The sequence below is a fragment of the Ruditapes philippinarum genome, unplaced genomic scaffold (assembly GCF_026571515.1).
Source record: "Ruditapes philippinarum isolate M1 unplaced genomic scaffold, ASM2657151v2 ctg9058_1_1_1_1, whole genome shotgun sequence".
Taxonomy (NCBI): Eukaryota; Metazoa; Mollusca; class Bivalvia; order Venerida; family Veneridae; genus Ruditapes; species Ruditapes philippinarum.
This window is the reverse complement of record NW_026859384.1, coordinates 23,885-34,693: the sequence shown is the minus strand read 5'-3', so window position 1 is coordinate 34,693 and position 10,809 is coordinate 23,885. Positions and strand designations below refer to the sequence as shown.

The following is a 10,809-nucleotide window of genomic DNA, read 5'->3' as shown; positions in this document are numbered from 1 at the left end:
ACATTGAAATAAAACTTGTATTTAAAGGTCACCATTTTCTCAATACTTATTAAAACGTTTAGAAAATAAAAGTTAAAGATTTTTAGTTCTTTTTATTGATGTTAATGAATGATGCAGCGAAATCCCGCCGGAATGCGCCTCAGTCGCCGAAACGACGATTTCCCGTGTTCCACATTGTTTGGCAAATGAACATATAGTAGGCTTTTCACCTTTCTATAACTGTAATTTTGATAGTGGAAAATTTTTTTTTTTATATAATTTTATCGGTGGTTTTGTATTTGGTACCTTATAGTAAGCCTTAGAGTGTTGAATTATATTTTTTGCAGGGTTGTAGTAGGGGTCCAGGGGCAGATAGGGGTGGGGTGTCCAAACACTGATACTGCCACCTGTGATCACCTGCTGAAATTATTAAATGGATTTGTCATTAACAATTTTTGGGATATCAAGATGAAAAAGTTGTTCAGCCAACAGTAGTTATCGAGAAACTTTATCACTGGTGGCCAAATCTAATTCTGTTCGAGCGGTAAATCATATTGTTGCTGGGGTTCTCAATTGTATCATCTCGGCCCTTTCCGTCAAACTTCGGATTATTACGAATGATAGCCGAGATGTTCCGATTGCCATTCGTACATCATCGGGCTTTTTAAAAATACAATTAAGCAGCAGGTTATGGTTAAACACTTTCATCTAGACTTTTCATGTCTTAAAATTTCAAGTTGTAAGATAAAGGAAGGGATAACCTAGTGGTAGAGGTGTCCCCTCTCTCAACTCATGGATCGGTTCGAGTCATGCTAAATACACGACCATGTTTTCTCAGTATGATACCAGTTTTGGTTAGTTGCAGGTAGCGATATCGAGAGCGGTTAAAAAGCCTTCACAATCGATTTAAAAGAATAATAATCATTATTTAACACTAAGTCAGTTGTTAATCTTTAATTGTTTACGCCTTAATTAAATAGTCTAGAAGTTAAAATAAAGGCTTATAATGAACTGCGATGTTCCCCAGAAACTGTCATTGAATGCAACAAATATTATTTCATTGATTTTTGTATCCACTTCTAACTTTAATATGTGTATAGTCGGGCCTCTAAATAAACTATCAAGATGTTGCAAGCAAGAATTACTAAGTTATGTTCTTTGCTAGTCACACGTCATTTAATATTTCAACACGATAGTGTCTAGTTATTATTAAAGCGTTTTACTGAAGTAAAAATGGGCTACAAATTGGGAATCTTCATCCTTGGGCTTTGCCTGATTGCAACTTTGGATGTGTCAGAAGGTGAGTGGTATTATTTATTCATTTAATTTTAGTTTGTTACATAAGGAATTATTTAGAAACTACAACAAATATGATTTTTGTGACAGTGAAAATTTGTCTTTGTAATATTGTAAATGTCGCGCTGCAAAAATTTTACTTTTTTGAGACTTTTTAATTCTTGATTCTCAATAAGCAATTCTTTTTGTATTTTTCATATCCGATCAACACAACTTTTTTTAATCGTTAGAAATATCACAAAAATCGTGCCTGGACATGATACATAAATATGGTGCATACATTTTAGGTTATATATAAAAAAAACTAAGCATTTTCCGTGTAGCATGCTAGACTAAACGATTATTTTCTATGAATACCTAGAGGATATTTTCTAAAAATACAGAAATTATTTTCATCGAGTGGTATGAAAATAAATATTTCATGAGTGGCAGTAGCCACGAGGGGAAAAATGATAATTTTCATAAAACAATAATTTTTGTATATTGGCTGAATTGTGCTTAAATCGATGTATTAAAGGAACTCCACTGAGGTTTAGGGGCGTAAAAACATAAAATTTGAAAGTCAGCCAATATCAAGTGAAGAACATTAAATGGGAAATTCTGCAAAGGATAACAAAGAAATATATTCAGATTAGATTGAAAATCGATTTTATATGCGATTATTAGCCGGATTTTTTGGGAAAGTTTTGGGCTTTTTTCACAATAAAAATTATTATTCTGGAAAAACAAGATAAGGAAATGAATTAAAAATTTACCCATAAGTTATTGGATACAACCTTAATCAATTGGTACACAAATTTCTGAAAACTTTTTCAGACCTGTCATGTCAAAAAACCTCAGGGGTGTCCTTTTAAGTGTGTCAGCAATTCGTGGCTCTATCCGCCGTTTTGAATGTCCAGATTTGCGTTAATTCGAATATTTAACTTTGATTATTTTTTTTCTTTCAAATTAGGTTCAAAACGAGAAATTTCTTGTAAATGCATTGCAAGCCAGCATTGTGAGGGTGAACATTTATTCATATCCGAAGCAGATGCAGATTGCCCGGATGGAAAAGTTTACTGTTGTAAAAGACAACAAACACGAAAATAAGGTGACGATACTTGCCGTATATTCTGTTTTAAACTGATAAATAAAGTAAACCACTGCTAATGCATAACATCCACTTTGAATAGTATTCATAAAAGCTAGAATAAAACTGGGGGGCGTGAGTTCAAACCCCGGATGGGTTACTTTTTTTTTTCTTTTTTTCTTTTAACATTATTTATGTATCTCTCAGATCCCTTATGGAAGAAAAAAGTGTTTGATTTTAATTATATAATTATTGCAGGTATTTATATTCAAGTTAACAATGTACAAACGCTTATTTTTGTTTTATAAGAATAATTTACTTCTATTATTAGATGTCAAATGTGAAGTGTTATTTTTATTCCAGACACTGACTGGATGAGACAATAGCAAAATTTAACATTAGCTGACAAACATTATCAATTTTTTATCACTCTAACACGGTAATGATATCTTATGCAAACTTCTGTCCATTTATTTCAGGGACACGATCTCTAGAATGACACACTTTAGAAAGAGGAGACAAACGCCGATTGTGCATTAATTTGTGAAAAGAAAATTAAAATAAACGAATACTCAATCATGGATTTGCTTTACACTGTATATAAAACCATTTTTTAAAATTTCAATGCACCAAAAGAAAGTAAAACAGTACAAAAGAAGACAGAATAAATAAATAAGTCCAGCCCGCCCAGTTCACACTGCTAGCCCGCTACACTGTTAGCCCGCCCACTTCACACTGCTAGGAAATGTATCATGAGGTTTTTTTGTGGATTCAATTAAGTATTAAAGTTTAGCCCGCTGGCCCGCCAGCCCGCCCAGTTCACACTGCCAGCCCTCTACACTGTTAGCCCGCCCACTTCACACTGCCAGGTAATGTATCATAACGTTTTCATGTTGAATCAGTTAAGTTTGAGAGTTTAGCCCGCTGGCCCGCCAGCCCGCCCAGTTCACACTGTTAGCCCGCTACACTGTCAGCCCGCCCACTTCACACTGCTAGGAAATGTATCATGAGGTTTTCATGTTGATTTAAATAAGTATAAAGGTTTAGCCCGCCGGCCCGCCAGCCCGCTCAGTTCACACTGCTAGCCCGCAACACTGTTAGCCCGCCCACTTCACAATGCTAGGATATGTATCATAACGTTTTCATGTTGAATCAGTTAAGTTTTAGATTTAACCCGCTGGCCCGCCAGCCCGCCCAGTTCACACGGCTAGACCGCTAGACTGCTAGCCCGCCCAGTTCACACTGTTATCCCGCTAGACTGCTAGCCCGCCCAGTTCACACTGTTATCCCGCTAGACTGCTAGCCCGCCCAGTTCACACTGTTAACCCGCTAGACTGCTAGCCCGCCCAGTTCACACTGTTAGCCCGCTAGACTGCTAGCCCGTTACCCCGCGTACTTCACGGCCGTAAGAAGTATAAAGAGTTGAAAACTTAAGATAAGTTTCTGGAAACTCGCTTGATTTTTGGAAAAAAAAATAAATGATTTAAGAAATAGTTTTTAGTTTCTTAATTTCTTTATAAATAAGTATCCAATCAAAAGGTTAAGAAACCCTAACAAATATTGATGTACATGTATGATTTCTTGAAATCAGTACGGATAATGTAAGGTAAGATAAGATAAATGGTTGGAAGAAGATCTTTTCAAATATACATGTACTTTTACTTTACCCAACATATATATTTATATTTCATTTTAAAGCTACATTAAATAAAATACGTAAATATATTTTACTGTCGGTTTACGAACCAAGCATTCTATAGTTTCGTTAACATTTTTAACAGTATTGTTGTAAATATCATTATAAGATAATGGATAATAAGTACCAAATATCTATCTGATATGATTTGTTCTATAATTTACTGCATACATCACATGTACAGATACTATACGACAGAAAGAAAACCTGCATTTTAAGCAAATATGATACGGCACGCTGTTGACTGCGTCATGGTATTAGGGAGAACTGTTTAGATACACCCAAAGGCAGATCAAATTTCCACATTTATTTTAAAAGAATAGAGAAAAACGGAACCCCTAAAGGACACCCAAAACGACAGATTTTATCATGCTGTTGATCGATTTGATTAAGCCTGTTCATTACGGCAGTGACTAGTGCTAAACTACCATCCATGAACCCTGGCACCTGTATAATTATGCAAAATTTTAAAAGTTGAAATGATAAAATTTTGAATTAAAAGACATCCACAGGTTTATTTATAATGAGGTTGTCATGAAATGTAACATGAGAAAACAATGTGTGAAACTAAATAATATTATGATATAATATTATTAAGATTATGAAACCTTCATATCACAGACAAGCCGTGAGAAGACAAACTAAGGAAAAAGCGATATAACATTCGGGTGATAATACAGTATTCATGGAGGGAAAATAGAACCACGCAAATAGATCAAAAAGTTTTAAAAACATAACAATATACACTGTTACATTTTTTATGAACTATCTTTGAACGTACACCTCTAATTAGAATGTACGGGGACATTTTTATGGTCTTCATACGGCACATATTAAGCTGATAAGATAAACATAATCCTTGTTTTTTTTTAAATTTCGGCCTTGAAATGACTATAAAACAACATTTATTTATTTGCTTTCATATTTTTATCATATGTCAGCATCCGCGTTTTTGTTGTTGTTGTGTGCGTGCGTTCGTGTGTGTGTGTGTTTCTTCTTTTTTCATCACATTTTCTATAAGTACTAAAATTGAGCTCCCAATAAAAAATTGATATAAAAATTAGATTTAGAAAAACACTTGTTTCATCAATGGTTTATGAGCTAGTGAAATCATGTTATTAATAAGGGAACATCCAAACACTCGTGTCTTAGGAGCATTCAAGTGTATTTTAGCTGAACTTAGATATTTTTATAGTGCGCTTCAAACATGCACAGTGTAATAACGAAATGTAGATTCGAAATGAGGTTTGCTCGCACAAAACAAAAACCGTTCGTATACATAATTATTACACTCTACGAAGAACGACTTCAGCTTTGTAACGTGATAAAACTATGACATTTTATACAAAGTACTTCCTTTGGTTCAATATCTTTATTTGTTTTTAGTGTAGCATATAAGAATATCAGGACATATCAATTGCAGTATCTTCTAAGTACTGGTATTCTTGAATTGTTCTTTTACATAAATCAAACATACTTAAGATTATGATAATATCAATATATTTGTCATATGTTCCGCATGTAAGACTAGTCATGACTCTGATCCTCAAGTTTATTATCTCGTTATTAATAGAGTAAGCATGCATTCGACTAAAAATGATTAATCAAATAGAAGTAAAGTAAAACAGACATAATGTTACATTGTTTATCAATTTGAATGTTTACTTAAAATGACGGTTCATATGTTTTATCCTGATAACTGTTGATAGAGGTGTCAAACCCCTGGCAAAATTGGAAACTAAAATAAAGTGTAAAATTTCTTGCTTTTCACCACATCCGACATACAAAGTATCATTCAGGTAAAACGTTATTTACATAACCGAAATTTACAGACAAGAAAGAAACGATATCCTCCTCAGTACGTAATAAAATGGTCGGCTTTAAATGATTTCTTTTAAATGTTGTAGTTTCTCACAGTTTTTAAGAAAACTATTTGAACACTGGTTGTAAATAAATAACCATAATGTGATCAATAAATGTTTCCAGTCTGTAACATAATCATTTTCCATGTTAGGTAAGTAAGTCATATGTAGTTTTGCTATATAGTTATATAGCAAGTAGCTTCGATTCAAAATATTAGGTGTGTCACTGTAAAAAAGCGTAAGTAAGATTCAAAGGAAATGCAAGATTCAAAGAAAGCAAACCTTTAACCTAAAGGAAAATGCAAATATTTTGCAGTAACGCTGAATATACGTTAATGAAATTATATTACCCAATATGAATAAATTACCATTCTGAAATTTCCTTAAAAATGATATTCACATGCAATTCGTGTCCAAGATAAATGTTAATATAACATTTAGTAATCACTATACGGTATGAGAATTAGTATATAAACGTGTCTTGCTGTATGTTTCCATTGGCAGCTTCAACAGTCTTACTGTTAAGTTGGGGTTTTCACAACAAATAATAATGTTGGCAGCGCAGTTTTCTCTCGTATTATTGCTGGTAGTTGGGGCACAATGTGAGAGTGCTGAAAGATATATGGAGTATATTGTCGGCAGACACAACAACTTCAGACAAGGATGGTTCAACGGCAGAGAATGGGACAGAATGGTATGTTGTTTTGATTCTTACCTTCAATTATATCTATGTCGTTTTCTCACTGTTTCAACATAATGCAAAAATGGAATGCTTTAAGACTCATTTATAAAATAACGCAAATAGTACCAAGCATTCTCAGAAACATGCTTGATATGTTATAGGAATGGGACAGTTCTCTAGCAGAGGAGGCAGACAGACGTATGTCACAATGTAACATGGGGAACGGATATTACAGCCATGGTGAACACTATGCCTACTATAGCGGTGGCGATCATTACTACAATATACGTAGAACCTTTAACGATTGGTACAATGGAATGTCACAATTTGACTGGAGAAACAATGAAGGAAATTTCTATCAGGTATAAAAAACTATATGTACTTTGTATTTGTTCGACTTATGACTTTTAAATTTATTTAAACAATAATAAATCTCTAAATTAACAATGGATATATCAAATAACGATTGTCTGATTAAATAAAAAAAAACGCCACAATGTAGTTCACTTCTGTAAGTAAATAAATGAGTTGAATCAACTTAAATCTTGATCCATTTAAATTTATGTATGTTGCTATTCAGATGGATTGGTACAGAAGCCGTTCCGTCGGGTGTGCCATGAACTGGTGTCCTTCCTTTTATGCCAATGGTCAAAGCTACCAGAACATGTGGTTCTTCGGATGTTTTTACGATCAAATGTATGTGAAGTTTTTTAAAGTATTAGTAATTCTGATAAAAATCAAATCAGACTAAAAGTTAGATCTAATGTTTTACATATAGCGTCGTGTTATTTATGAACCGATTTGAATAAGATGATATTGTCATCAAGGCTTGGATAAATCTTTTTACTGTGTTTTCCTAAGTTTTTATATATCGCGTTATTATAAATGCCCTGTGTATTATCATCAGTACTATATTTGTATATGTAAACATTTGTCATCTTTAGAAATGCTGTTGGTACATTTGAATAGATATAAAGTGTTTGAAATCCAATATTAATATTGTTGAAGGGAATACAATGAAAATGAGAATGAAGAATTCTTTGGTAATAACAACTGGAATGGTAATGGTTTCAATAGTTGGTACGGAAACAATTGGAATAATGATGGTTTCAATAGTTGGAATGGAAACAATTGGAATGGTGATGGTTACAATAGTTGGTATGGAAACAATTGGAATGGTAATGGTTTCAATAGTTGGTATGGAAACGATTACATGAACAACGACTTCTATAACAATGGTTATTACATGAACTACAATAATGGGTATGGTTACGGTGATAACTTCTACAATGGCAATTATTACATGAACAACTACAACAACGGTTATGGCAACAATGACTACTACTGGAACAGGGGATATTACCAGAATGGAAACTACGGAAACAATTACTACAATAGAGGTTACTACATGGATAACTACTACAACAATAATGGTAATGGTTACTTCTACAACATGAATTATCCTTACTACAATAACTGGTACGGTAATGGTAATTACTACAACAGAGGTTACTACTGGAATGGTAATGACTACAACAATGACTACTACTATAACAGAGGTTACTACATGAACAACTACATGAACAACGGGTATGGAAATGACAACTTCTACTACAACCGTTATTACATGAACAACGATTTCAACAATGGCTATGACAATTTCTACAACAACATGGGATACAAAAGTAAGTTTGTCTTCGGGAATACAAAGAATTTGTATATACTGCATAATCAAAATGGTCTTTTTCATCAAAACATAACTTTATAGGTTTCATAGCCGACTAAGCCGAGACAAAAGGAACAGAACACTTAAATATAACGAAGTAAATACTGATTTTCTTGTTACATCCTTACTCTACTGGTTTCAAAAGCGATCAACATTAATATATGTATAGGCTAAAAAAATTGCTATTGAATATCACTTTAACTTTGATACACTTTTTAAATTCTAAGTAGGACAAAGCAATAACAAAAAGTAAGCTTGTTACGTGTTAACATTATATCATATCTTATATCATTGCAGAATGATACTAGGTGTTGTGCGAAATTGTCAAATGAGGTATGTGATTAACAGCGATCAATTTCAATTATAAGTTATAGAACATAGTTATTCGAATGTAAATACACATTTCATTTAAGGTATATGTCATTCTTGAAACTAGGGAGAGACAAGACATTTAAATAGGGAAAACCTATTTAAGCCAGACAGTTACTTCAACTATGGGAACATCTTTGAATATCCAAAAGGGACTTTTAACATTATCATTGTTTTTTCTATTGCTCCTAGAATGTCTATACCTTCAAAGTCGATTATTTTTTTTTTTTATTTTACGTATCTTGTTATAGTTTTCAAAAATTACTAACTTGCTCAATAGATTAACCAGCCTTTACGTTGGCAATAGATATACTCAAAGTGAAGGAGTATTTTGTATGGAAGTCAATTTTGTTTACATTTTGCTACTTTTATGATACAATACTGCACATTCAGCGCATTTTTTCAGTTGTTCAAACATCTAACATACTCTTAATCCATTGTTACAACATAATTAACGCATATTTGCCATTTCTAAAGATAAAATAATATGGATTTCTGAGGCAAAGTGTGTTTTTAAATGTTATAACATTATATATGTATTTTCCTTTTAATTTATCGTTACAGGAACTTATTGAAACTGGCCGGATACGGATACGGGAAAAGATTCTTATCTTTCATGAATATTCATGTTTTTATTTGCAATAAACGTTGAGCATTGACATTTGGTTTTGTTTTGTTTCTATTCATGGCAAAGATTAGTGGACGTGGCCATAAGAAGTACTATTTACGACAAAGGGTTAGAATGATAGATATAATATGTAATTATACGTTGTCCTAAGAAGTGATTTGACATTGAACTGAAAGTAAAACTAAAATTGGCATAACCAGTTACTTTGCACAAATGTTTGCAAAGATTATATTAATAAAAGCTCTAATAAAATAAAATTTCGAAGCTGTTAGAAAGTAGGACATTTCATAGTTACGTCAGCAAACAAACAGAAATCCTTTAAACAAGTTAAGGTACACATGCATGGATCTCGCACAAGGTATAAAGCTGGCAAAAATAACAAGAACAAATCACAGAAATAATTGTCAGGATTCTTGCAACACAACCACTTCAAAGTATACCTCATAGCCTTTCATCACGTTATATATTATTTACATCTGATGTCTCAGCATATATTATGTTATTGTTCTTTTAATGTCAGAGATTTGCAAGCTGGATTTTAAAAGGCCATACGACATAAGTTTACACCAAAAGGAAAGTTTCGCCCTAATGATGACATATTTTAACTTAATTATCACGCTTTTTATCAGTTTTCTTATTAATGAAATAAATAAAGGCTATTTATGTGATGATCTAGATTCCTGTTAAGTAATTAAATGGCAAATAAGTATTTAACTCTCAAAAACATTAAAATATGCGGAAAAAATATCTGTCAACGAAGAGATGATTATTCATTCATCTACATATTTTGTGTTAGTAAGTAATTTTAATAAATCATCAGATAATTGTGTGAATAAATATTACTAAAACGGACGGCAGTTTTCATCGCTTGATTTTGTCCACACACCGACGCACACTCGCTTTGTCCCTCCACCTTCAACTCTAAACCCAAGCACCGGTTTTGGTAAAATAAATCATTAAGATATGTAAACGGTGAATTAATGTAACTCAAGTTTAATCTGCAGCTCAAGACTTCTTTAAGGTTTTACATATTTATAACATAATATATAATGCAGACAAGGCTATCACTTTCTGTGAAAAGCCCGTGCGTTTATGATCCATGCTCTAAGATTAACATAATACGTGCACATAGAGTGGGGGGAATTTATATCGGCCTACCGTTGCGTAACGCCTCTATCACATCAGCCCTAAGGCAGCCGTACGAACGAATTTTGAAAAGAATCGCTTGGTTTTGTGCGGGAGCCGGAAGACGTTCGTACGAATGTTTTGAGGTCGTAAGCTTGCAGCAACGTTGCAGACTGTTTTCTTAACATGCACATTATTTCTGCGATTTTTTGACAGACTTTGTAAAGAACAGTATGAATCAATTCAAATGCTGTAAATGAAAAGTGCGCATGCATGAACATCATGTAGATGAGTTAGAATTAGCAAGTAATATGGCTGTAGCAGAAGCAATGCATGCGATAAAATTGCCCGTGGAACTCAGCAAGTGGAAGCAGAAA

The 10,809-nt window shown here is 33.2% G+C and overlaps 1 protein-coding gene and 1 long non-coding RNA gene across 3 annotated transcripts; both read left to right on the top strand.

The window, feature by feature from the left end:
• Positions 1 to 1,141: 1,141 nt before the first annotated feature.
• LOC132756319 (uncharacterized) lies at positions 1,142 to 2,927 on the top strand. Its single transcript, XR_009629315.1, has 3 exons — positions 1,142 to 1,279; positions 2,228 to 2,365; positions 2,824 to 2,927. It is a non-coding gene; the product is annotated as an uncharacterized LOC132756319 (long non-coding RNA).
• A 3,466-nt stretch (positions 2,928 to 6,393) lies between these two features.
• LOC132756318 (bifunctional endo-1,4-beta-xylanase XylA-like) lies at positions 6,394 to 9,340 on the top strand. 2 transcript variants are annotated; one of them, XM_060747354.1, is made up of 6 exons: positions 6,394 to 6,596; positions 6,746 to 6,946; positions 7,165 to 7,280; positions 7,593 to 8,269; positions 8,608 to 8,643; positions 9,244 to 9,340. In XM_060747354.1, exons 1-5 carry the CDS (start codon positions 6,453 to 6,455, stop codon positions 8,610 to 8,612), a joined length of 1,143 nt encoding a protein of 380 aa, XP_060603337.1. In that variant the 5' UTR covers positions 6,394 to 6,452; the 3' UTR covers positions 8,613 to 8,643; positions 9,244 to 9,340. The 2 variants fall into 2 exon arrangements, with proteins under 2 accessions (XP_060603337.1, XP_060603336.1); XM_060747353.1 differs by lacking the exons at positions 8,608 to 8,643; positions 9,244 to 9,340 and adding an exon at positions 8,724 to 9,127.
• The last annotated feature ends 1,469 nt before the right edge of the window (positions 9,341 to 10,809 follow it).

What these genes read in the sequence shown, in the direction of transcription:
- LOC132756318 (XM_060747353.1), top strand. Translation starts at nt 6,453, where the DNA reads ATGTTGGCAGCGCAGTTTTCTCTCGTATTATTGCTGGTAGTTGGGGCA. An exon ending in GCAGAGAATGGGACAGAATG is followed by an intron (nt 6,597 to 6,745) that starts GTATGTTGTTTT and finishes GATATGTTATAG; the next exon opens with GAATGGGACAGTTCTCTAGC. An exon ending in ATGAAGGAAATTTCTATCAG is followed by an intron (nt 6,947 to 7,164) that starts GTATAAAAAACT and finishes GTTGCTATTCAG; the next exon opens with ATGGATTGGTACAGAAGCCG.